General features: G+C 37.6%; 1 protein-coding gene across 4 annotated transcripts in view; it reads right to left on the reverse strand.

Annotated features, from left to right (window-relative positions):
• The window catches only part of SHPRH (SNF2 histone linker PHD RING helicase), a 56,394-nt gene that overhangs the window by 20,113 nt on the left and 8,347 nt on the right, over nucleotides 1-27,934 (reverse strand). For all 4 annotated transcript variants that reach the window (XR_012622518.1, XM_074818692.1, XM_074818693.1 and 1 more), the window contains 16 exons: nucleotides 27,453-27,671; nucleotides 27,053-27,131; nucleotides 26,100-26,250; nucleotides 24,210-24,315; nucleotides 23,450-23,706; nucleotides 22,552-23,244; nucleotides 19,123-19,374; nucleotides 18,251-18,329; nucleotides 16,125-16,288; nucleotides 15,779-16,035; nucleotides 12,936-13,057; nucleotides 10,168-10,256; nucleotides 8,357-8,449; nucleotides 5,902-6,009; nucleotides 4,779-4,921; nucleotides 273-446 (listed from right to left, as the gene is read on the reverse strand). Coding sequence is in view for 3 of the 4 variants with exons in the window: in XM_074818692.1 (XP_074674793.1) it covers nucleotides 273-446; nucleotides 4,779-4,921; nucleotides 5,902-6,009; nucleotides 8,357-8,449; nucleotides 10,168-10,256; nucleotides 12,936-13,057; nucleotides 15,779-16,035; nucleotides 16,125-16,288; nucleotides 18,251-18,329; nucleotides 19,123-19,374; nucleotides 22,552-23,244; nucleotides 23,450-23,706; nucleotides 24,210-24,315; nucleotides 26,100-26,250; nucleotides 27,053-27,131; nucleotides 27,453-27,671 (2,986 nt within the window). In the remaining variant the exon portion in view is untranslated. The remainder of the gene's footprint in view (nucleotides 1-272; nucleotides 447-4,778; nucleotides 4,922-5,901; nucleotides 6,010-8,356; nucleotides 8,450-10,167; nucleotides 10,257-12,935; nucleotides 13,058-15,778; nucleotides 16,036-16,124; nucleotides 16,289-18,250; nucleotides 18,330-19,122; nucleotides 19,375-22,551; nucleotides 23,245-23,449; nucleotides 23,707-24,209; nucleotides 24,316-26,099; nucleotides 26,251-27,052; nucleotides 27,132-27,452; nucleotides 27,672-27,934) is intronic.

Consider the following 27,934-nt stretch of genomic DNA (forward strand, 5'->3'; position numbering starts at 1 on the left):
GTAATTCCCTATTCCAACATATAAAACCACACAAAGTCATTAAAAAAAAAAAAACCAATTTAACAGTCTTATGTATACTCAATATAATCACTGACAGGAAAAGATTTTATAAGAATAAAACCAAAGTAAGGTCATGATTCTAACAAATAGATCTGTGATATCTGTGTGCATACAAACCCTGAGTACAGAATAAAGACTTGAATCTCTTATTTCAAATGAAAGAAAATTTAATAGTACACATCTAAAGCATATTTTCTACTTTCAAGACATACTTGTTAAGTGGAAGTCTAACAGGTCGCAAATGGCAGATAGTGGCAGCCTCAATAACCTGCTTAGAGGGAGGGCCTTCTAAGTTTTTCACTGCTTCCCTTACAATCTTCTGAAACTTCTTCACTTCCTCCACCTGGGTTGTGAGCAGGTACTGAAGGCCTCTGCAGTCACGGAATCTGATTTAAAGAAAAAGGGAACTAACTGCACACTGAGTCACTGAATCCAAACTTAATTCAGTATTTTGAAGTAGAAGAGAAACAGCTAAATATCAAACTAGGACAACATATACAGTTCATATCATAAGCAAATGCTTATTACTACTACATGTAATGATGTTAGAAATCATTCCATTGTGTCCCCCAAGATGATGCCTGGTATTTGCAGAATAGAAGGACTCTTTCCAAGACTTGAGAAATGTGACTGAATATTAGTAGTCAACACCAATCTGCAACATTCTGGTCCACAACACAAATCTACTAAAGGTAAACAACCACACGTACTTATAGTCTTATTTGCACCTGTTGGCCACCAAACTGATTTTCAATGCACCTGTGCAATTCACAGCAGACACATACACCCATCACAAAAAATATACTGCATTTTAGCTTTCAAAATTAAAATTATTAAATGGACATGACAGCGAACTATTTTCATAAAACCTAGCTGTCTTTCTTGATTGAAGTGGGAACATGAACACCAGTTAAGCACTTCCCATATTGCGTTTTTTCTGTGAGCAGATGTCTCTTACTGAGAGTGCACCATTCATACAAGGTCTGACATTCATATACAAGACAGTGTATTACAAGACCCCATATGGAAAGTTTGATCCAAAACATCCCTTTTGTAAAGTGTGGAGAGAAAAGCACAGGTTTAACAGCAGTAAGTTTGGCATTTAGTATCACCTACTTGAGCAATATATATTTTAAACTAGAATAGATGAGTTTGTCTAACGAGGTAGTCTGAAAATACATGTAAATGGCAATCGTAAGTCTGTTGTTAATACTATCACAGTTGCCAAATATTCCAGACTTATAAAAATCTTCCACACTATATCCTGGATTAACCATTTCTAATACTCAGCTAGAGATCAGCACTTGTTGCTTCTACCACTGACAAGTAATACTTCATAAAACACTGGGTTTTAAGTTTTTATTGCATATACTAAAATAAAAGTAAGTTTTATCCCTATTTTATAAAAGAAACAGTTGAGTCACTTTTCTACAACCTGTAAGCAGCAATAATTTAAAAAGACACTTCCTAAATAACTAATTTCAAGTGAGATAAAAGAAAATTTTTTTTTTCCAGTATGACAGGGGCAAGCATATAGATAGATGTACAGGCACATGAGCTCAGTGTGAACATGCAAACAAACATTTCCTCAAATTAATTTTGATCAGAATGAGATGTTATTATTCTAAAATAACACTTAACTATGAAACATTCATATCCAGACTCACAGACTGGTTGAGGTTGGAAGAGGCCTCTGGAGGTTGTCTTATGCAACATCTCTCCTCAAACAGGGTCACCTAGAGGTGGTTGTCCAGGACCATGCCCAGGCAGCTTTTGAGTATCTGTGTTGGGTCTGTGTGAAGCAGGGTTTTGGTATTGGGGAGGGGACTACATTGGTGACCCCTGTGAGAAGCTTCTCAAAGCTCCCCCAGCTCCAAATCGGACCCACCTCTGGCCAAGGCCAAGCCAATTCATAATGGTGGCTGTGCCTCTGTGATAATGTATTTAAGAAGGGGAACCTGAGAGGATGGTGAGCAGCTGTGAGGGAGATACCTGTGCAAACACCAAGGTCAGCTGGAAGAAAGGAGGAGGAAGCAGGGAGGTACGCCAGAGCACAGACTCCCCTGCAGCCCGTGGGGAGAGGGCAGGTTGTCCCCCTGCAGCCCATGGAGGTCCACGGTGGAGCAGATGCTGACCTGCAGCCCACGGAGGACCCCGTGCCCAAGCAGGTGGATGTGCCTGAAGAAGGCCGGGACTCTGAGGGAAGCCCGTGCTGGAGCAGTTTGTTGCTGAGAGGACTGTGACACATGGAAGGGACCCACGCTGGAGCAGTTCATGAAGAGCTGCAGCCTGTGGGAAGGACTCATGTCAGAGAAAGTTTGTGGAGGTCTGTCTCCCATGAGAGGGACCCTATGCTGGAGCAGGAGAAGAGTGTGAGGAGTCCTCCCCCTGAGTAGGAATGAACAGCAGAAACAATGGGTGATGAACTGACTGCAACCCCCATTCCCTGCCCCCCTGCGCTGCTGCGGGGGGAGGAGGGACAGAAATCAGGAGCAAAGCTGAGCATGGGAAGAAGGGAGGGGTGGGGGGGAAGATAGTTTTAAGATGTGCTTGTATTTCTCACTGTCCTACTTTGATTGGAAAATTAAGTGTTGGTGATGTTCAAATCAAGTTGATGTTCTTTTTCTTCCCTTAAGGAGTCTGTCTTTTGCCTGTGACCATAATGAGTGAGTCATACCTCCCTATCCTTATATCTAGTCCCAAGCCTTTTGTTTTATTTGTTCCTCCCCATTCCTGAGGGGGAAGGGGTGAGCAAGCAGCTGCATGGTGCTCAGTAGCCCTCTGGGCTCAAACCATGACAATATCTCCAAGGAAGGAAACTCCACAACCTCTCTGGGCAACCTGTGCCAGTGCTCAGTCACTTCCACAGTAAAAAGTGTTTCCTGATGTGTAGAGAGAACCTCCTGTGTCTCAGTTTGTGTCCATTGCCTCTTGTGCTGTCAGCGAGTGCCACTAAAAGGAGCCTATCTCCATCGTTTTTGCACCTCCCTTCAGATATTTTTATACATTGAGAAGATCCCCCCTGTACTGCTGAACAGTCCCAGCTCTCTCAGGCTCTCCTTATACGAGAGATGCTCCAGTCCTTTCATCATCTTCTCAGCCCTTTGTTGGACTCCCTCCAGTATGTCCATCTCTCTCTTGTACTGGAAAGCCCAGAACTGGACAGAGTACTCCAGGTGTTGCCTCACCAGCACTCAGTAGACAGAAAGGATCACCTCCCTGAACCTGCTGGCAATATTTTGTCTAATGCAGTGCGGGCTACCATTAGCTTTCTTTACCACAAGGACACATAGATCGATCTTGCTCAACTTGAGTGTCCACCAGAACCCCCAAGGTCCTTTCCTGCAAACCTACTTTCCAGGTGGGTGGCCCCAATATCTGTTTTGAACAGAATTTCCTTCTTCCTTCTCAGCATAATTCTGAGTTTTGAAGAAGAGGTAAAGTTTTATATCTTTACTTAACATAATTCTATTGAATAATCTAAGTACTGAAAAGTAAAAGATATGCTTACTTCCAGCAAGGGCAAGGAATTGCCACCTTTTGGGATCATGATAACAGAGTAGTCGTAGTGGAGAATGTGTCTTGACATATTTAATTAAAACCTATGCATATTTTAAGTATTTAAATTTATACATAGATACACATTTTATATACACATTGAATATTTATACACATATGCATTTAGCTATTTTTGTATTTTTTTATATATATAAAAATATGTATTTGACTATAACATGGTTCAGAAAGACTGTATTTAAGAGCATAAGGGTTGTTCATGCATCTGAGAAAACTGCCTGCAGTTAAACTGTGAGAGAACTCTCCGTCCTATGTCTTCATTTTCCATAACAAACTTACAGAGTTGGAGCACAGAACATACAAGAGAAGGCTGGGAGAAAAGGGTTTATTCAGCCCTAAAAGGAGATTGCTCAGAGACCTTACTGCTTTCTACATCTAACTGGAAGGTATAGAGAAGATTGAGTCAAACTTTTCTCTAAGGTATATGGCAAAAGGACAAGAGACAATGGACACAAAATGCAACACAGGCAACATTAACTAGGTAATTTATTTTTTTTTCCCCACCAAGTGGGTCAAATACTGGCACAGGCTTCACATAGAGGCTATGAAATCTCCCTCCTTAGACATACACTAAACTGAATCTCTGAGCATGGGCCTGGATCTATAAAAGCTAGGGGTTGGTCAAGGTGACCTCCAGATGTCCCTTCCAATCCATTATTCTGTAATTGCACACAACAGTGGTACTGTTGTCTCTAACATGAAACCAAACTAAAATTCTTTGCTCAGAAAAACAGTGATGCTGTTTTATGCTGTTACAAAAGGATTTTCTGATATTGCCTGTCTACTTTTCATTTAAGCAAGTAAGTTTCTTCTAGAGTTTACTCAATTTTAATGCAATAAACTTCGAATTTTTCTTGCGCAACAGTTGCACAAGGACAGAAGACTGTAAAACCACAGCAGATAATACAAAGGAACATTTAAAAGAATGCTTCTCTAGGAGAAAACTGTAATTCCCCTGCTTTTCTTTCCAAGTCTTCTATCCAGTTATGCTTTTTGGGGAACTGTTTTTGAAATTTAATTGCAGCCCAGATGCTCTGAAGGAGAAATGCCTGCTATTTAATTGCAACTGTTAGCACAAACTGATAAGAGGACTTGAGCAGACTTAACTGTATTCATTAGCCTATTTTAGTTAATTCTCTTACTTCTCTGCCATGGAGAGTTTACTAGTCTGCTGTTTGTAGTTGCTGGCTATTTCGTTTTGCACACGTTGAACAAGCTCCTCATCGATGGCATACTGTATTGCTGTCTGGATGACATCCAACCACCAAGGAGAACCTGAATGTATCTGTATGCAAAAGAACAGATTTATCCACATTCAACAAACAACCAATTTACTCATTGCAGCAGAGGCTTATACTTCTCTTTAGGCCACACTCACACAGACTGGTAAGTTTCAGCGAAAGTGGAACATGAGACTATGCTTTAAAAATATCCCCTTTCCTGTTTAAGTGAATACACGATCAAGAAATTTTCTACATTTCGATCTACTTTCACACCTTCAAATTGCTTCAGTAGAGTTAAATTCACCAAGGCCATCCACACAGAATAGGCACACAGAGTTACTGTAATCTGAGTTTCCTCCTTCTCTGAGATGAAAGGATCATTTAATCAGAGAAAGCAAGCTCTCTGTGAAATTAACGGAGCAACACTGAAGTGACCTTATTGTTTTAAAAGGTAAATCAAGATGCAGAAGTTTACTTCCTCATGTGCCTTTTGCCTCCATTTCTTTATTATTTGTTTACTATTATGCAAGTGACAAGCAGCATTTAAACTCGGGTGTTCCTCAATTCATTAAGGGTTCACACATTTCCATGAAACCTGAATTGTCAGATTGACTAAACACAATTAAGCCTTAAGCACAATGACTAAATGCATGCCAAAGAGCAGTTCCTTTGAAAGTAACTGAAATACCATCTGAAACACCACAGAAATGTTTCAAGGCCAAAACCTCTAACATTTACCTAAATTACAGGTGAAGCACAGTTAAGATAAAAATCAAGCACAGTGTTAAACTTTACTAGAATCATCCCACCATGTACTTCTGTTTTTAATCATCTCTCCATCAAGTACTGTGTGCCTCTAAGCGGGAAACACAGAGTATGTTTTGGGGCTGTGTGCACAGGCACACTGCCAAAGTCCCACTCCAAATAGGCCTTCAAAGAACTGTCAAAGATAATAAACAGCTGGAGTTCTAGATAAACAGATGAAAATAATATTTAAAAACAATCGCAGAATTCAGAGACTAAATCTGTAAGAGGTACCTGCCTTTCTCTGGAGCTCCCGAATGGTCTGAAAAACTGGCTGTAAGGCCTGATGGGCTTCTGCAACCTCTGCATTGGATTTACTCATATAATGCTGTCGAAGTTGTTCTGCCTGTGTGGAAATAAAAGCTTAAATTATGCACAAATTATATTTACGAGGAATAATTGAAAATGTAAAAACTCCCCAGCTATCACAGTGTTTTGAAAGGGTTAGCTACCTACAAGCTACCCACTTTCATTTGTAAGCAGTATTTAGCATTAACTTTTTCCCCCTAGAATCTAGCATTTATTAGTAAGCCCCAAAAAACCCATGCAAGACGACAAATGACTAGAGAGATGCTAACTACACAATTTTGCTTTTGGACAAGTCTAAACAACACAGTAGGAATACATTGAATTACAAAAAGAAACTGCAATTTAACTCATGATTCTTACTTCTCTGTACATTAAAATATATTTCTCTCTTTCAAACAAGAAAGAGATCCTAGAGTAATCTGAGAACAGGACAATTTAACTTACCTACATATAAGACTTATACATAAATGACAGAAAAGTTTAAATTTAATTATTTTTAGGTGCATCAGATACAATTTTTTCATAAAAAACACTTCTGACAGTGAAAAATCCCTCTTGGTATGCAGGTGTCTCCACAGTATAATCAGTACCAGTTTATTTGATATTTGTAAAATTAAAATGAACAAATAACTTACATTTCTTGGAAGTAACATGTATGTACCTATATGTCTTTCACCATTACATTCCAATTTCACTAAATATCTTTATTTTGTTCAACATAAGGTGTGTTTTAAGTCTTTCTTTTTATTTCCTACTATCAAGATAATTATATTACTGTTACAGATGGAACTCAGGTTACCAGGAGTGGACAGGACTCTCAAATATTTGGATGAGCTACTGGCAAAAGATAGTTATGAAAAACAATCTCTGCTTCACATTTATAAGCAAAATATAAATTTTCTGATCCTCTTCTTTACAGTAATGTCAGGACAAGGTGATATAAAAAACTGCTAGAGTTACAGGTCAATAAAAAAATTGGGCAGTATTTTTATAAAGGTGGGAAGAAGCTTCTTTAAATATTTAAAGAGAACAAGTCTCATTAAAAAAGAAAAAAATTGCTACCTATGCATAGAATTTGCATTAAAATGATGAAATATCACAACACAACCAAATAGTAAGACAGATACTGATCACCACCACGTAACTGGAGAGGCTGAAAGAACTGGGCTTGTCCAGCCTGGAGAAGGCAGGCTTAGAGGATACAAAATAGCAGCCTTCCAGCAGCCATAAGGAAATCACCAAGAATAGGGAACCAGACATTTTACTGAAGTGCACAGCAAGCAAACAAGGGACAATGGCTGTAAACTGGAATGGGAGGTTCTATGTGAATTTTTTCCACTATGAGGATTACAAAGTATTGGAACAGGTTGCTCAGATAAATTATGAAATCTCTTTCCTTGGAGGTTTTAACAGCCCAACTGCATACAGCCCTAAGCTACAAGGTCAGAAATCAGTGTTGACCCTGCTCCAAGAGTGAGGTTCAGCTAGAGACCTTGCAAGGTCCTTTCCAACCCAAATGATGCCACAATAACAATGTTCTTTTGCAAATGTGGTCCATGTGTCTGCTACACATAGTCAGTGGGGAACAGTGATCCCAGCTACCTTACCAGATATTCCCCAGTTAAGATTAAGGATATAGTTAAACATGCTTCTGCACATACAAACTAACGCCCAGTGACTTGCTCATCTGGCCAAAGATGGTCAACTTTTCTAGATGTTTAGACAGTACAAGAGTGACAGAGGTGAACCAGCTGCTGTAGGGCATGCGAGTACAACATAACTAATACAGGGACAGCCTAGACAGATGCCACTAGCAACGTTAGGCTATGAAGAACACTGCAAATCAGGACCTTCTCAAGAAGTTTTCAAAGGAGATATTATTAGTACCACATGCAGGACCAAAAAAAAAAAGAGAGGTAGAAAAACAGCTTTGAGGCATAAGAAGATGCATTAAACAGTAGTAGCTTATATTTACTAGGGGATGGGGAAGCGTTTTGGAATACAGGGCATTTATACAAGAGAAGTAAACTTCACTTAGAGAAGACACTGTCTGCAATTAAAGTGAGAAAAGCTAGAGTATGAGGAAGTAAAGGACTTGAAAGAATTCAGGATGATGCATTCTTTATCAATAACATCTATGCAAGTTATTTCCACAAGAACATTGTGGGAGAGGGGAAATCATAACAAAAATTATTAAAACTTCCATAAAACACATTCATAACAAAGATTCAGAACAGCAGCATTTTACTGGACATTTCTGCTCTCATCTCACACACTAAACAACTCGATTTTATTAACCTGAAAGGAAATCCGTAGAGAAAATACTGAATGATAAAAAAAGTTGGTCTTCAAAATGTATTTATATAAAAATGAACAATGTTTACCTCTTCTGCAAGTCGGCTATCACGCAAAGTCGGGGGAATTCCTGGGTGCTTTGCCAACAACAATTCCATCAAATTGTGTGTAGAATGAAGTCTCTAAATATACACAAAGTCAACAGCAATCAGGAAAAAATACACTGCAACATCTGTGACAAGAAAAGCTTAAACAGCAAGAAATTAATATTAGTTTAAAATTAATTTTATTTTTTTTCTCTGTTGATCTGGAAACATCTTATAAAGAAAATAAACATTCTTTTCCTCATTTTACTGAGGTAGGAAATGAAACATTAACAAGACCTCCTTCAACATCTCAAAAGCAAATCAGCAGGCAAGTTTGACATCAAGTCATCAGATTCTGTCCCATACTCACCCTCCTAATTAAAACAGCCCTTGACTACTATGGAAAACAATTTATCTCAGAGCTCATTCCTTTGTAAATATATTTTAGAGAATTATGGGGACAATTCACTTAGCCTAAAGCAAAATAAAGTATAAGGGAAAAAAACAGCTCCCAAGAGCTTCAATAGTTTTTCATATTTTTCACTTTTCTGAAGTAAGAGATGACTGAATAAAACATGACGTTTTAGTTTTTTTAGGAAAAATAAACTTGAATATAAGACAACTCTATTCCTCTTCCCTAAATTCAACCTGTGTATCCCAAACTAGACCCCTAATAATATGCTGCCTGCATATCTCCCACAAACTCATACCAATAACCTCCACTATAATAAACTTGTGCCCTTCTGACCTTCTGGATTCACTTCATCTTTGCCCTGTTATTGTCTCAGCCACTGAAGAGCACTGGTCAGCAGTGGTTTGCCATTATCTTAAAGAGCTAAGCCTACACAACTGGGAAGTACTCAACAGAAGTTGAGTTTTATTACACAAGTGCAATATTAGGCAGTGTACATTTTGTGGAAAAAAAGCTTTATTGGATTGCATAATCCAGTAAAACATCTTAATTAACAAACTCCTTATGAGTAGTTTAAGAAGTTTATGCTGATATGCCTATGTTAACTGAAAAATGCCTCTGGGAAGTCAAAGGAGAAGGAAGGATCAAAGAAGCACAAGGGAGCCATCAGATGACCACATACAAGATAATTAAACAATAACTTAGTGAAGAAAGCAAAGTAAAGAAATAGAGAACTGATCCCTTCTTATTTATCTGTCATTAACATTTTAAATATCTCATTATATTTAAAAGAATTTTGGTCAATTTAGAACAGATATTTCTTGAAGAAATATGAAGATGTTACTTAGAGAACCATTGCTTTTTTATCAGGAAAACATATTCATATTTTTCATACAGTATTCAAAATGTATTAATATTATTGAAGATAAAATTCACTTTGATTCTTTTTCATGTTTTGATGCCCTTTCAGAGAACATTTTACAGTGCAACAATTTTATTCTCTATCATTTTTCACATTAATATCATTCTCAATGCAAACCCAACATCCTGTGTTCCCAAATGTGATATAGTATCATTCATTAATGTGAACAGTCACACACACAAGTCTAGGAATCCAGCTTGCTAAGTTTATTGCAGAACAGCAGGTGGAGATCATACACTGCTTCTGGGATATAATTAAGACTCACAAGCAAAAGTTTTTAGAAATACAGTAGCTTTTTAAATAAAAAGCAGAAACATGAAGGTCACTGGACAGACTCCTATCTAAAGATTGTGATAATGACAGCAGGCTGAAAGAGTCATTCAGCACACCACTGGAAGGAAGAAAAGACTGACCTGTTAAATTAAATCTACAGTATTCCAGTTCTTAACTACGTCTCTTTACATTTGAATGCTCACTCACTTGCAAGGAATCTGTTTTGAGCTTTTCTTTGTGCTCTTCAGATGATCGTAGCACTTCTCTGTACAGTTCTGCAGCCAACGCGTATTCTCCTGAATTAAAAAAAGAGTAACAAAAAATACACATATTTTGTTGGGTTTTAGATATACAAGCAGCCATGACTGGCCATCACTTGTAACATACTAAGATGTTTTCAGAGAGGCTGTATAATATCTGCTTCACTTCAAGCAAATCTTCCTATTCATTTCACGCCTCCTCCCCTCCTTCCACCCCCCCACCCCCCCACCCCAAACCTGCTAAAAGAGAGAGCATTGTATTTCACAAAGTTTGGTGGCTGCAAGATCTGTAGACTTCTTGATCTTAAAATATATATTCATAGTTGCATGAGTCCAAAAAAAAAATCTCATGTTGCACTAAAAAAAAAAAAAAAAAATCACCTACAACTCACTGCAGTGATGCATTACTAAATTTGCACTGCAAATACATTATTCACTTCCAGTGAAAATGATGGAAGTTGTGTCACTTCAGAAATGCGGATATGATGAAATACATGCAGGGAGCATAACTACTGATGTAAGCTGCTAACATCGCAATCACTTCTCAGAAAATAGATTATATAAATTAAAAAATAAATACAAAATTGAAGTTGCATATGGAAAAGCAGCAAAAAAAATCAATTTTTATTTTTTTTCAACTGATGGAAGTTTACTTAGCCAGTAGTAGTCTTAAAAGACTCAAACCAGAGAAGTACAGGGAGATGAAATGTATGAAGACAGGTAACAGAGTAAAACAGAAATCATCTTCCTACAAATCCAACAACCCTATTTCAAGATTTGTTGCTTCTTACACTGAAACAATTTCCAGTTGTAGGGGTGTAGTCCTGTAATATACTATTGCCATTACTAGTAACAGGCCAAAAGCTGTGTGCTGAATTTGCAAGGCCTCAAGCTTGAGGCTTTGGCACGTTGCCTTTTAAATTTTCTTGACCTGCCTGGACCTTTTACTTGGCTTCACTGTGACAGCAATTCCTCTAATTAACTAGGTGTCTATAGCTAATTTTGTTTATCTTTGTGTGGTACAATCACAGCTTTATATAGATAGCAGTAACAAGCATTTATTCCATGTACAATGAGATATTTACAACTAACACAATGATGTAGTGTAGAGAAATACAGGCCTAGTAACAATAGCAGAGGCCTTGAAAAGTAAAGACATAGGATGCAGTGTAAAGTACAGCCATGGGATGCTAAGAGATGGTGCACAGGCTTGGCAGTGAATAAGGAAGCCATGGCTATAAACAACTCACCCACAGTCAAAGAAATGCAGACCTAGAGCTGGACAAAACTGGTTTTAGGGGCAACAAAGAGAACAAAGAAATAGTATGTAACATTCATAAAAGGCATCACGTACACTAAATTTGGTGTTAACGTGGAGCTGCAAACCAATGAAAAGAAAGGTGTAAAGGTGTGCTAGCAAACATAAAAATGACCCTAATTGGATCCTTGACAAAGAAGAAACCATCAACACAAACATCTTATTCCTCCTGACCAAGAACTCCAGGTGGTGACAACCTGTCATAGCACTGCCACCACCAGTATGAAACCATTGACCTCAGGCCCCAGAAGGACAGTAGAAAGGTGAGCTTACAGAAAAGCAGGACAAGCAGTAGAAACAAGTAAGGGTATGATTATCATCACTTTCTCACCCATAACAATTAGATCTGGACTAATAACAAATAGACCTATAAGATTTCAATTGTAACTACAATAAATGCATGGCTTTACTTATATATAAGGTGCATTTCCTCCTTGTTGATAAAGAAGACTGAGTATAACAGTAATGCTGGGGTGGGGGGGAATTATAGACCAGAACTCTGACTCAGTCCTGCTTTTGTTTCTCACCAGACACAATTTTAATCAATCTGCTTTTCAGAAAAGGACAAACTTAATTTTTGCTACTAGTGTATTTAATCTGGACAGAAGTCTTTTCAAGCATTTAATTCTATGTGAAAAACTTGATTTCTATCCTGCCATCATAACCAAGTATTTCAAACCTACTAACTACAGACTAGAGAATATGAATGTAGTCTTTCTGCAAGGCAAGTAACAAAACAGGCAGTTTGCTTGTTCTCTTCTGAAGGAAGACTTTTACATGAGCTGGAAAAATTCAAGCAGCTTGTCAGCTTTAGAAGACTTATTACTTGGCAAAGAGACTTTTTTCCCACATTCATGACTAAGTCATTTAAATTTATTATTATTTTGTTTAGTGGGCCATTCAAGATTAATATAATTATTTGTTTCCCACTCAAAGCTTTTTTCCTTCTAATTCAGGCAAAATCTACATTGACAGAGCTCGTAGCAGCAAAGAGATTCCACAGTCAGCATAGCAGTTTGCATGGCAGGGGGAACAAAAGAAGCCAAGAAAGCAGTACTGATAAGACAAAAGCAGGTTAAGTACTATCACACAAGTATGACTTCTTTTATCCTCCCAGTACATACAGGTGGCAGAATCAAGAAAGAATTTAAGCCAAAGAAGCCAGAAATACTGAGACATCTCAGAGATGCACTAAACAACACCTATTCTTTTCTCCCTCATCTAGAGTGAATATTATTTTTGTTACAAACACTGTTACAAGCCTCTCTAGTTTCCCAGGATTTCACTATGGCTTTTTCCTTGAATTCAAAAGGGCCATTGTTTTTACATGGTGTCATCTAAAGCATAATTAGCCCACTAGGAGGAGTAAAGAATATGCTACAGCCATCTAGTCTTACCTTTAATGATATGGATACCAGCTAGGCCATTAAGAGCACACACCAACTGTCGGTGAGCTTCCTCACACTCTGTTCGACATTTCTTCTGCAGAGATGTTAACAGTTCCTCCATGGTCATGGTGCTGAAATGGAGACCAAATGGCTCACATTCGAAACAAAACCACAATACTAGACAAGTAAAACTGTCATGCTGTGCAGTATGAAAGATTGTTACATACATACAACATACTCTGCAAATGTTTGAGATTTATTTACTTATTGAAAAAACCCTAGTTGTCAGCTTTTCTTTCACTTAGAGCTTTACCCTAACTTGAGTATGTCAAGAGGTTGACATCTAAAATTAGAAGGAAATAAACAGCAAGAGAAAAATTAGAATTAGGTAAAAATAATCCTTCAGAAGGTGTAATATTTTGCTCCTTCTGTTACAGTGGTGAACTGGAAGCATGCAAAAATAGATCTCATTTTGCTAGAAGCTGTTCAAATGAAAACAGCTATGAGAGACTACATTTCTCCCCTGCCACCAATCTAAACATGCAAAACACATGAGGTGTCAAGGTGAAGAGGAAAACGTGCGAAGTAAGAACAGTGAAGATTAGTAAGTATCATTTTAAACTTCCTTTTCTACATTTTTGTAATACTGTAATTCATGAGAGGAATTTAGTCAGAAGAGAATTCTCTTAACATAAAAATACAGGAAATGGAGAGCTAAGAGGGAGAAGCATGAACAAAGATGAGAAAGAAGAAAGAAAGAATCATGAAAGACAGCTTGGGGCAAGGCTAAGGGACAAAGAATCCAGGCAGGAAGAAGACTGATGCAAAGAGACAAGACAGTAAACCACAACAACAGTCCACAACAGCTGAGCTGAGGCTGTGTCTATGACCAATTGCTGCTGTGAGACCCCCTCCCCAAAACTCTGCTCCTCAGCCTCATTCACCTACAGGAAAAGCATCTACTACTTGGCATTTAGTCTAGTGGAGCAGAGAAAGAGGTGGTGTAACGCCTGTGCAGTCTGGGCCCAAGGTATGCTGGAAGGGTACCCTTGACTAGGCCTTTCTTTTACCCTCCTTGCAACACTGTTCCATTTGCAGAAACTGGTCCTTGAGCTTACACTACACTGTTACACTAGAGCAGGCTTTAAATCAATATAATTGCTATTTATAATTAGCTGAATTCTGCAGAGGTATTGGCAAATACACACAGCACCTGCTGCTCATACTCTGATACTTCTACCATTACTACTTACCTTTCATTTTCAAAACCATCAGCAGTTTCAAGAAAAATTATAAAAGCAAAAAGTATGCAATTTGATACATAGACTAAGACTACCAATTAAGACAAAGCAAAGGGTTTTTTTTACTCAGTTTAACTATGGGAGCCTAGAAAACTGCCTTTTGAGGGCTATATTTTTTCTGAGTAGATGTTCTCATTTACTGTCTTCACTACACAGGTGGGAAAAAAAAGTCATCTAGCATAGAATACGCTCCAAACTCAGCTTTCTTGTCTCAGGCCAGTTTCCCTTATCTGTATGCTCCAGCATCAACTTTCCTGTTTCAGTAAATTTATTTTATTCATTGAAGTTCCTAGCACTGAATTTCTTCATTTTTCTCCTACATATAACCAAAGCCAGGAGCCAAATCTCTGTGTTCTCGGAATGTCCACTGCTGCAGTCAAGTTTGTTTCACAAGAAAAAAGATATGTAGATAGAGCTGGGAAACAACTCTTCTTTGTACATATAACTTTAAGAAAGATTTATTTTCATTACTAGTCTTTCTACCACAGTTACTATGCAGCTGTCAGTCTGCAACCATTCCACCAAAACCAACACAGTACTAAGCTGTTCCCAGCATACTCAGCTCAGTTTACATGTTTCATTTGTACACCATTGGCTCATTTTAATGCAAATTTTGTATGGGCTGGTGGGAATATTGATTTCTCCCATGTTTTGAGCCCTTGCTTTCACACTAGCAGAGTGTTAGACAGAAAGTGCTACAGCACAGTGCCTAGTATTGCTCCCTGCTGAAGTAGATGCAAAGTCAGTTACAGCTGCTTAGGCACTGTGTGCTCTATGAGAAAGGGGAAGGAGTAGGACAAAACTTTATGAAGGGATAGAAAGAGACTGAACAGAATGAATGAGCAATACCAGGAAGCAGTAGAAATAACACTGGCAGTGTTAAAAGTTTAAGTTACTCCCTACCTGTAGCTTAAAAGAGAAACAACATAGACAGTACTCTGAGAGCCTGAAATAGAAACAGCCTGTTCTTTCACAACCCCCCCTTTTGGTCTAACAAAGGCTGACACAAAACTGGTATTTGCAAGGCATTTGTGAGAAAGATGATCTTGAAAACATGCAAAAAAAGAAAAAAAGCATTTGAACAGCTTTGAAGTTTGGATCTGCAAATGCAACCTCACACATTTTCTTTGAATTAAATAATTATTCCATTCTGTTTATTCATTTTGCTCTTTGTTCTCATTTATGAATGTGAGTTTTGTAAGAGACAAAAGAAAATCGGGGGCTTATTTAAAACTCAAAAATAGTCTGGTTTGTTTCACACTCAGTCTGTCACCTGCAACACTCTAGTACCATTGACATCTTAAAGTTAAAACAGTACTGCACAAACTGCCTGCCAGTACTATGTTCTTTAACACAAGAATTACATTAACTACCCTACTGCATCCTATTCAGCTTCTGAGGTCACACAGCTTGGTGTGTCATAGTTGCACATTTAACTAAAGCAGCTCAAAATTAGGCTTGTTTGAGAACTGTACAAGATCTTGCACCATCAGGGACAATCAGGTTTTGCTTTAGATAGGACAAGGCATTTAAGAAGTGACAGAAATTCACCTTTTCTGTAATGGCAAGAACTCTCCCCGAACAGCTTGTGGATGACAGCAGGCCTGCCTCAGCCGCAGCAAAGGGTACAGAATAGAAGTCACAGTCCTTCTATCTAGGCTGCTAAGCTTAAGAGTCCAGTCTGAAATCTTCCTGAGTTTTGCCAATGCATCCTGGCAGCACACCTCGTGCTGGCGATGATAGAAGTGTCTCTCCACAGGAGAAAAGTGAAGCCAGTGTACATTTTCTGTCTGAGGGGGGATCTGAATCTGCAATTAAAAAAGAAAACAAGTAATTTGCAAATAAAGCTATTGATAAATGTCCTTCAGCAATTCTGAAACCCAGAACTCTTATTTACTTGGTCAATCACATCCTTCTTTGCTGATCTCCACATTATCTTGGCAATTAGACTGTAGAGAGGCCGGGGATTTTTCCTACAGTAAGGTCGATATAAAAGTTGGTCCCACCAATGTTTGACCCAGTAAGGATCAACTCCAAGAAAAAGGACTAATCCATACAGATCTGTCAAGAAAAGAAAGTGTTTTAGTACAATGTTCATGCTTTAATACTTCACAGTATGTCTCAAAAAAAAAAAAATTAACTTTCGTAGAAAGGTTACCAGGCATAAAGCAACTATATTTTGGTCATTATCTTTTCAGCTTGTTTTCCAGTCATTCCCTCACCAAAATAGCTAAATTGAGGCAGGGTACCAGGTGAGGGAAGGTGGGGATTCTCTCCTTTAACTAGTTGTTCATTTTCATGGAACTTGCTGGAATATACCTATTTGTGAGACATTTTCCTAATTTCAAGTTTAGCAGAAAAGAGTGATGAATTTAAACCTATTCAGAGCAGGAGTGAGAGGTAGAAATTACATGACTGCATATGGTTAACTGGGTTTGCCAGGTTTTTCTACAACAATATTGCTCTGTATCGTTACTTCACAGCCTGCTGTGCACCAACTGTCTGTTGCCCACCATCCTAAAAGGGGCTGCAATTCAGAGGACTTTCACTTTCTTCTACTAAGGCAGAAGAATTTAACAAAAACACACTTTTATTGTTTTCTTATTAATTGAGAGAATACAGCTCACTAATTCTGCTCAATTCAGTAACCTCTCTTTTTTTGGGATGAAATTTAAGGACATACTGACTTTAAGCTTGTATCAAAATCCTACTGGAAAAATACAGCAGCACATGTTTAAATGCTGCATGTGGACATGCAGAAATAGAAATACATGATGGTATCTTACAGATAGTTCTTAAAGATCTGGAGGCTACATTCTTTATTCTGTTAGCTTTATGGTAATTCTGGTACTCAGCTGAGAGCCGGAAGACATTAACCAAATATATCATAGACCAGAGGAATAAAATCCTGGGAATCATTCCGATGCAGGAAGCAATTGTTTACCCAGAGGTCCCATCCCACTTCATTAAAGCAGTGGCAGCACAGATTCCAATTAGTCAGCAGTTTTCGTCCCCTGTCTGATGGGGGCTGCCTCAGTATAGCCTGAGCACCCAGCCAACATCTATTATAAGAATATAACATTTCAGATATGTATTAAATCAACACTATCACACATAAGGACTTGTTCAAATTAACCATGATGGTCAAATCGTTCACTTCCTTCTATAGTGTTTGCTTTATTAACTATATATGTTCACAACTGTGTATTTATAAATTTGATCCACAGTTCTATAAGGAATTAATCTACAATATTGATTTTTATAATGGTTTTGTAACTGAACAATAGTTCACAAATGCACATGAATGTTTACACTGATTTATCCACTTTCAAACTCATTGCCTCAATGTGTAGCACATATTCCTAAATCAAAGAACACAGGGAGATAAAGTTAGTCAGTTCTCTTTCTTTTTTTCCTATCTGTCTGAAGCCTGTCTACAGAAACTGAGTACCTCACAAAAAAGACAAGATAAATGACACCTGCTAACATACAGCTCCCTACTCCACACATGTCAATTCATTAAGTCCTTATGTAAGGACTTAATACAGTTTCACTAAGCTTTAGTATGGTTTTTAAAATTTATATTCATGACAGTTGATGCCCACAGTAGTTCATACAGGGCTATACCAAAAGCAAATACAGCTTTGCTTGCTGTATTTGACAGTTAGAAGGATTCTGTAACCAGAGCAGACTATCTTTAGTTGCAGTAGAGAGAGGTTAATATTTACCCACCCTGTTAAGTGAAAACTGAAGAACAGACTTGAGTCAGCTGTTTGACATACAGCTTCTCTACTCTCCAAAGTATTTGTCTAACTCAGGGAGATAAAAAGATTTCAGCTTGGCAATTTTTATATCGATACATTTATTGATGGCTTTATTACACAGTTCAAGTTTATGGCTTACCAAGTGAGAATACCTAATGAATTCAGAGCAAAACTAGCAGACATTTTAACTGCTTCAAACAACTACCTAATTATCAGCAGAAGGAAAACCTGCAGATGACACTGCTGTATAAAATCTTACCTTCTAGTCCTCGCTGCACAGGAGTGCCACTGACACACCAGCGATTGATTCCACTTAAACGGAGTGCCATTTCAGCAGCCTAGCAAAAGAAGATAGCACCAATGGCAGGAAAGGAAAAACAAAGAGAGTGTGGAACAGAGTCTGAAAACAGGTAGACCTTATTTTTAAGAAGTCTGAACATCTTTTCAGTATGTAACATTAGCAGACCTATAAGCAGCATTGGTGCGATATATTATAAAAATGTGTACAAAGTTATTGAGCTTTTCTGAAGGTAACTGAAAGCTGATAAAAGCCATACACTTTTCTAAAGAATTAAGTGCAATTAAGGGTTCACAAAAGGCAAACAGCAGAAGAAACTGTATGTAAAAAAAAATAAAAACCTGTAAGCCATTATGTAAGTAGCTTTTTTGTCTTCCTGTCTTGGGCAAAAAGACTGGATGAATACTAATTAAAATAATCTCCCCCTGCAGACTGCAGACCTAGAGTCTGCAGACACACTGCTGACTATTTTAGCTTCTAGACCCAAAGGACACATCTATGCCTCTGAACCTTGTCACTGAACAGGCTAGTGTCTTGTTTGAAACTATCAAACACCATATACAACATGATGACCTAGTTCTTTAAACTGTCGGTATAGATTAAGTATTTTTTGAGCTGGATATACTTCACAGCCTGCCAAAATTCCAACAAGAGAACCATTTAATAGTAAGTATCTCCAACAGAAAATTCGCTTCTAAAGAACAACCTACAAGGACAAATTACCTGAGTGCACTGAACGTTAAGAGGGGTAAAGGGAAGTCTATTGTATTATTTAAAATAAGCTTGTCAAAACCTTTTCAAGTTAAATAAATGCATAACTGGGAATGTCATACCTTTGCAGTAGTGCATTCAACCATTTGTGCTTCATCAAGGCAGATCCTCCACCACTCCACTGCTACTAAGGGGCTCGGGATGGCCATGTACCGCTTCTGGTTCCTGAAACGACGCCCATCCTCGCTGTTACTGTGGGGTATATCTACATAGTTCAGTTCAGTGCGAAGGACATCGTATGTGGTGATAACCACCTCCTGCTCTGCCAACATGTGTGGCTGCAAAAAGCCATGCTTCTTCACACCTTGATACACCTGCACAGATTTGTATTCAGTAGCACAACACCAAAGAACAAAGGTAAGAGACACTTTAAGAAAAATGCAAAAACACCAGTATAGCTTAATACATGCGTGCTTTTAGATGTATTTCTCATATAATACGAAATCATTCATAAAACCTGTATTCATACAGTAGCATGGTGGGAAATCCATACAAGTACCATAACAAATGCAATACAGATATTGATGCAAAATTCTTAAGTATTTATATCTTTGCAAAACACTATTGTTTTTCTCCTTTGAAGAAAATAAGACCTCCATATTTGCTACAACAGTTATTTGTTGCAAGTCGTATGCAAGATTAAGTACTCTATAATGCTGCACAGAGTAACATTACGTAAGTCAGTGTTATGTCCTGTCCTCTCCTTTACTGTAGATGTACTGGCTTTCTCCCCACCACCCCAAGAATTTCATGGATGATTAGGCAAAGAGAGAAGTATGCAAAGTATTTTAAAAAAGAAATTATACTCTGGGTAATGTTTTATCTACAAAAAGGATTTCTACAGAGACTCATGAAATAGAAAGAATACCCTAGTAAGAAACAATCCCTGTGCACCAACAGAGTATTATTCTAAACCTTTCATAATGACATTTGTTCTAATACCTGTAGTATTTTTCTTATCTCCCTCATTATTTTAAGCATAACCCTTTCGGAAACATACAGCAGTTTAAATAAGGAAGTTAACAAGCTAATCCAAACATTTCACTATATGCTTCCCTACAGTAGCATTCTATATCTAAAGAAAATACAGTACGTGTTCTGAGTCCCAATATACTTACAATACCAAAACACGTTAAAATTTCAAATAATGTGTGGTATAGCACAACATCAAAAAAATATTTTTAAAATAGGAGTGTTTTCTAATTTCCAGGACTTCTATCTACGAAAAGCAATTATTACCAGAGCTATATATCAATTGCCTTTTTCCTTCTCATACAAACTTTGCCTCTTGCTTCCAATTTACCTCAGGAACCTACTTCAAAATTACAGGCATCCATTGCTTACTTTAAGAATTTTATCATCAGCTACTTCTTACCACTTATCTATTAATATTAATCACAATATTAAAATAGAGGAATACCCCTATCTTTTCTAGAAAGAATCTACGTTCTAGTGTCATCTTCAAATAGGCAGCACCTTCCTATTCCTCTCTCATTCTGTGAGTTCATAATTATATAAACACTGAACAAGATGGTCTAATTCTTACCTGCAACTACCTACAAACACTTTTAAGAAAAAAAAAAACCCACAGTCCTGCCAGTCCCTCAGTGTCACAAACTTTAATGTTAATTCATGCAACTAATATTTAAAAATACCAAAACTAAGGTAACTATAAACCCTTTGATTTTCCCCCTTTACCCCTTGATGATCAGCATACAATTTCACTGTTAATTTCACCCTGACTGTACTTTTCCTTCCAGTAATAATAATCTTCTACATTTGTGCATATGGCAACAGTATTTCTGTCAACTGAAAGAAACACAGGTAGAAAATTTCTGTTCAGCCTGAGTGTGACAACAAACCACGTGCAATCAGGTCAATGCACATGAACTAAAGGAGAACGGGAGGAGGAAAAAAGAAAAGAAGGAGCATGCTCACCAGAACAACTGTTAATTAAAAAATAGCTGTCAAAGTCTAATGATCTCTTCCAAGTATTCATGAACAGATTTTACGGAGGTTTATAACTTGGCCAAGTTTTGGTTGTTTTCACAGCAGCAGGAAAAGACAACCTGCCACAAAGCAAGACCTACTGATAAATTTTAATTTCTTGTTCTATTACATAAAACCATTAAGAATTTCCCATGGGTTGTAAGCAGTTGGAAGAATAAAAAACACCCTTGACATGCAATGCAAAACCTGTTAACATGGGAAAATGGTTCTTTGAAACATCCGCAGTATTTTCATTTTGATTTTACAGAAAAAACAAATTTTCATTTTGAAGCAACACTGAAAGCCAGTCTGGATGACTTACAGTTGGCAGTTAAAACAAAATGAAAACAGTGTCTTAGAATGGAAGGTGTCACACAGCTTAAAGTACTGACATTCAGTATTTAAGCTATTTTACTGTTACCATGTAAATCTATTTCTGACAGTTTTCATCAAAGCTGGTATAAAACTTGGACTGGTTCCGATGAAAACTGTGCAAGTTTTACACATTTGTTAGTTGCTGCACTAAAGCTAATTAGACTGCTCACACAAATGCCTTACTGGAGGCCTAGAATTCATTTACACATTGGGCATCTATGCAGGATAGCTGAAGGTATCAGACATATCCCTGAATACAAGGCTTACTCCCTATGAATCTACTACTACTACTGTTATTTTATTCAAAATATAAGGGTTCTCAAAGCACTTTGCCATTACAAAGGTTCCTGCCTACTAAAAATATGAAGGACAAAACTTGACTACATCATTAATAAGAGACAATGGCTACCCTTGTAACTATATTTAAAATAATCCTGTATAGCCATAGTTATTATATCTATAATTAAGTTTATTTTAGTGATAGAGCTATTAGAAATCAAGCAAAGGGACAATACAAGGTCTCCAGATAAGCAACATCCTCATAAATATGGCAGATATTATAGAGAACGCCCAAGTTGTAATGGTGTTATTCTCAGTAAACACCGAAGCCCAAGACTTCTTTTGTAAAGCCTGTGAACCAGCATTCAAAAGTACACTCTTTACCTACCAAAACATTTGTTTTTATCTAGAACAAAATGAGAAGCAACTGTCAGAAAGCTGGTTAGGTGCAAACGTACAGTGAGACTTCACACTGCCAAAACACCTATAGTTAGGCCTAAGTTCCATAGTAATCTTTCAGAAAAAAAACCACACACAAACAGCCTTCCCTCTCTGAAATCACCTGTTGTTGAAACTGCTCAAAATTTTATTCCATTTCATGAAGATATCTAGTCCACTGTATCATCTCGCAGTGATCAACTAAGTTAAGAATGAAGAACTAAATGCAGACTCTTTCTAGGACACAAATACACCATGTGGTGCCAAAGCATAGGTCTAATAGCAACAAATGTAGAATTCTGACATAGAGGACAAAGAAACTCTGAACTTTATGTGATACGGAGTGTCAGACAGGAAGCCCTGAGCCTTGATAAAGTAACTCCCCAGAATATGAAGCTATTTAATCTTACCAGAACTCGAAGAGAAGATGATCTTACATGCCTGTTGATCTCATCTACCCACTGATGACAAATAGAACTCGGAGAAATTATCAGTGTTGCTCCTGTGGAAACTGGTTTCATTGCCACAAGGCAATGGGGACAGTAGAAGGGCTTGATCTTCAGGTTTTCCTCTTTGTAGTTTACACATTCTGCATGCTGCCATAAATAACATTTCAGGCACTGCACACGAGCTTTATAGTCAGCCAATCCAAGCTCACCACAGATGCATTCAAAACGGTATTCAGAGGTGTTAAATGGAAACACAGAACTGGTATGTTGTACACTACTGCTGGCATGTTCTTGGGCATGTGAGGACTCGTCCTTTGGGACTTCCTGCTGAACATCAGCTGCAGTTGCAGAAACATCAAAATCAGGATGACTGCTCACATCACTGGAGACAAGGAGGCTGCCATGCAAATCAGACTTTGGGACCACAGCTTCCTGCTGAACATTATTCTCCTTTACAGACTTCTCATGATCTGCTTCAGATTTCCTGTTATTTTTGCTAGTTGTACAATAATCATGTTCTTCCATGGCAATATCAACCCGTAAAGGGGTTTTAAGGACATTTTCAGAAGTGACATCACTATTTCTTGATTCTTTGGTTTGAGTTTTAGCATCCATCAACTGTTTCTTTTGAATGCTTTCTGAAGTTCTTGCTATCTACAAAGTAAAATTAACCAAGAATGTCAGACTTTCTTCTCACTTTTTTGTTTTTGTTTTTTTTTTTTTTTAATGTATAAACACATCAAGACAAAGATTTTTATATCAGTTCCTAATTTGATGATTTAGTTAATGTTTACCAGTGTTTAAAAGACAACCCTACAGTAAGAACAATACATTTGCCAGCCCCTGCAGCATGTTTTACCTGCTCTTTGGTTCTTTCTCGCTTCTTCTGTTCCTTGTAATTCTTCCCCAGCTTGAAAGACCCAGCCAGACCATGTCCTTTGACTTGCTCTACTACTTTTTCTGCAATTAATTTTTCTAGAGTTCTTTTGAGAAGCCGTCTATTTCTCTGTATGTCATACCTATATATAGCACTGATGTACTTAAATATTGCAATAATGGATGCTCCTTTCTTCACATTCATTTCCTTTACAGCTGCTAATATCATCACTCGTAAGCCTATAGGTAGAATAAAAGCAAAAAAACCTTACAGCTCAAATAAAAGGAAAGTAACCTCAGAGAATGCATATTAAGGAAACTAAACACTGTGTTCATCTGAAAAATGCAAAAAAACAGGGAGCAGTTTCGACAATGCTTTACTTGAGGTAGCCCTACAAATCGCTATTTTTCAGTGATTCTAAGACAGTATTGAGTAGCAATATAATAAGCCACTCAATTTTCTTACTGAAGCTTATAAAAAGACAGTATATTTCAGTTAAATGCATAAACTCTCTTACAACCACCTTTAGTTACATGGGAGTTCGGTGGCACAGAGATCTGATTTGGTAACGTAAAAGTGTGGATCACTTGTCTGCAGCATGCAATCCTACATCACAGAGCTCAGCAAAAGAATCATTTCATTCTGCTGAAGTGAAGAGTAGCCTTGCACTCAAGTCAGTAGCCAATATAGGACTTATAACTAAAGCAAAATGTGTTTAAAAAAAGTAATCAGAAATACTTACTGGGATACTGTATTTTTTCCTTCAACTTAAGCTCCATTTCCCTTGTTTTTTTCTTTTTATTTCCTTCTAAAGGTTGAGGTGGAACAAAGAAGTTCACAAGCTTACCCTAATGCAGACAACATTTAATAGTTATTGAGTCATGTCTCTTCACAGCAATTCTGAACTTCATTGACCTTTCCACATATGAAAGTAAACATGAGCTGCTATAGATGTGTGCTCTGATCTCACCAATTTGCTCAGATAGCTCATTTTTAACGTACACAGTGATACCCCATTCAGTTCAGTTTCTCAGCAAATGGTGTTCAGCACCCTGTGCTGATAACAGAAGGAGCAGCCCTGCAAGCTGCTTGGGTCCTCCACTGTTTCAAAATTAAGCTGCAGGAATCTACAGCTCTAAGTGCTCTAGGTTACTGACAGGGCGAGGAAAATACATATTTAATATATAGCTAGAAACACAAAAGGATGTAAGCAATATAGATTGAAAAGTCCTAGTTAGTTGTTACTTACAAGTAAGCTTCTTTTTTTAGGGACTGACTCCCAAAAATTTACTCGTATTATTAGTGATTCAGGAATAGTGATTTAATTCAGAGAGATGTATACTCAAGAACCAGGATATAAAGAAGAATTCCAAAGCTGGAACAAATGCAGTGCCAATATACCTATGATTAACTGTTTTATAGCTGTATTCATTAACACTTGACTCTGCCCTGTCCAACTGGTTGCTTTGCAAAGTTCTTAACAGTAACTGCAACGAAACTCCAGACACTGAGCCCCACAGCGAGCTGAAATACTTGGGAGTAACTCTGACATTGGCTTACACAAGCCAGGACTCATCGAGAAACTCTGCTGGAATAAAACACTTCTGGTTCAGGTTTTTTTTTTTTCAGCACATCACACAAAGACATTCTATATTTGAAGACAAGAAAAATGCAGATGACAAGAGGCCTTCTGGATGAGTGAAATAATGCCTCTTAACCACAGGCAATGTCATACATAATTCTGTTCATAAAGATCTCAAAATATTAGCTAAGATGTCTGTCCCAACTATTCATATAATGAAACAGTTTCATAACTCCAGCTCTCTAAAAGCTATGGTCTCTAGCTATTTTGCCAGCTGATATCCAGATGCTTTAGTGCTAATACTTCCCTCTTCACACTCCTCAGTGCTGACCCTCTGATAAATTTCAGAAGAATCTTATTCTCTGGGAACTGGGTCTTTAATTGATAAAAATACAAGCAGGCTGGAGATCATTACGAACACACTACACTGAAATGAGCTGCTGTGAATTCAAAAGGATGGAACCCATAGAAGTGGTAAGAGTTTACTTAAGGATGAAGGTTCTCTCCCACCAGACAGAAGTTTTGGTTTTAGTGAATGTACTAAGTTTTCACCAGGATGCATGACAAGGAAAGTGGAAAGATGGAAAACTGCTGCTAAATAAGCCCATTTATTATATGAAATAGAAGGGGAACAGAAATCTTTATTCACCGAGTTTAAGTCGTCCCTATTTTAGGTCAGAACGCACATTTAATGGATGTTTGATACTCATCAATACAATGAAGGGAAGGGAAGAATGATTTCCAACATAGTAGACTAATTTATATATTTATACACTCCTGGAGTTCGTGTGAACTACCAACATCCTATTAACAGCACAGTTGCCTGCTAACACCCTTCAACAATGGCGAACTATCACTTGCTTCTCATGCAACCATTTCACTCTTTATGCCACCAAGTATCAACATCCTACAAAGCAAAAACTTTCACTGTGCTTTTATAGAAGTCCAGATTTAAAGATAGATTAAACCAAGCAATAAACTCAAGCAGCATATTCCCTTTAATTCTGAAAAGTATTTTCTTCGTACTAAATCTTATCCTGGTTTTCTTACCTCAGGTAATGTCAGATCATCTTGTTTAATGTCTGGGCGGGTATGAGTCAGAATAAGAGCCAACACTTCTACTGTTTTTCCAAGACCCATCTCATCTGCCAAAATACCTCCAGGCCACTGGGGTCCAGCAACTGGATATTCACGGATAATACTAAAATTCAAGTACATTCCCAAATGAAAGTCAGTAACTACAGAATGGTGTGACAGAGAAGCACGTGTTCAGCGACACACAGAGCATAGCTTCAGCAAGGAAAAGTTTGTCAGGTGAGACAATAGCTTTTACTAGATAAACTGAGATTGACAAAAGTTGGCAAGCTTTTTGCATGTACAAACCTGACCAAGATGAATATGTATGCCAGTTTTTGGATTTTTTTGCCCTCCTAACAGGCCTAGCCTTGTCACTATAGCATATATATAACATTATATATAGCATATATAACATATAACATAACACTATAACATTAGTCTCCAAAAAGTGAAATATATTTATATTCACATGTGTTAAAGATCTGAAAGTTATAGAGGGAAAAAAAAGCAAACTAGCAAAAGGTTCTATTCTAACCAAATTAATGAGAAAAGTGCAACAGAACTAGCAATGCAATACCCAGCATTAATAAAAAGCATTATACTGCCTTATTAAAAACGTTGGACTAGAACGTTGAAGCCTCTGACGTTCTAATTTAAAAAAATATTAATCTTAAAATCACAAATTTGCATTGAATTTTTTTTAAATAAGCTTTAAGAATTATATTTTCAACTTGAGATTTATGTATTTACCTGTGCATTACGTACTCCAGTTTGCCTTTTTTTTTTTTCCCTCCGAATTAAAAATAGCAACTAAAGAATTAGAACAGTGATGACAGTTATGGACTATCCTCCAGGTAAAAGCTGTCAATAAGGTTTTCACAAAGTACAACCTTGAGATGTTCTCAGACGTAACTATAAAAACATACCAGCCAGTAAATGGATTATAGTAGATTTTTACTCCATCCAGAGCGATGACCTCCCGCCATAAGAAGTGCAGTGCATTTTCTACGGAGAAAGAGTTCATGTTACTACTACGAGGTTTCTCTATAGATAGCACACTGCTTAGAACTGTTCAGCCTTACTGTTGCATTTAAAAACAAAAAGCAGACATCTACCTCCACACTGCTTCATGACCAACGAGATACATCAACTGCTGTTCAGCAAGGTTTCGTTCATCATTTAGTTTACTACCCAAACAGCAACTTTTATAAAAATAGTGATGAAATATTTAACAAAGCTTCTAATCAAACAGCAAGAAAATATTACTGCTGACAATACAATGCCACTTTCCTCAACTACGCAAGTTTTCCAGACCCATATACTTGCCACTGCTTGAAGTGCTTGTGAGATTCTCTCGGTGAAGCATCCAGTTCACAGCCTCGCTTTGGTACGGCCTCAGAATAGGAATTAATGCAGGATGCTGCACATCTTCTCTCAGGGACTGGATATCCTCCTGATGGGTGTGCCTTACAAAGTCATAAAGCTCTTCAATATTTTGTCGCTCTAGTTCCATGTCAGATTCTTCTTCATCTTCCTCCAGCTCATCTGCACACACCAAGTCATTTGAAACACACATTACCAATCCACTTTCATCAACATTTCACTTAATTTTGCTGCAACATATTTAGTTAACACTAAGTATGAAAGCAAACGTCACTTAAACATATGTCATGACTGCACCTGCCTCAGCTAGCAGCAGTAGCAAACAACGAGCACTTTCCTGAAAGTTAAGATTAACATGCTACGGTGATTACAGAGCTAACCATAATCAGCAAAGCTCTTCCTTTAGAATTTAGGGGTAGAATGAC

This window comes from Strix aluco, chromosome 3 (genome assembly GCF_031877795.1).
Source record: "Strix aluco isolate bStrAlu1 chromosome 3, bStrAlu1.hap1, whole genome shotgun sequence".
NCBI classification, from domain to species: Eukaryota; Metazoa; Chordata; class Aves; order Strigiformes; family Strigidae; genus Strix; species Strix aluco.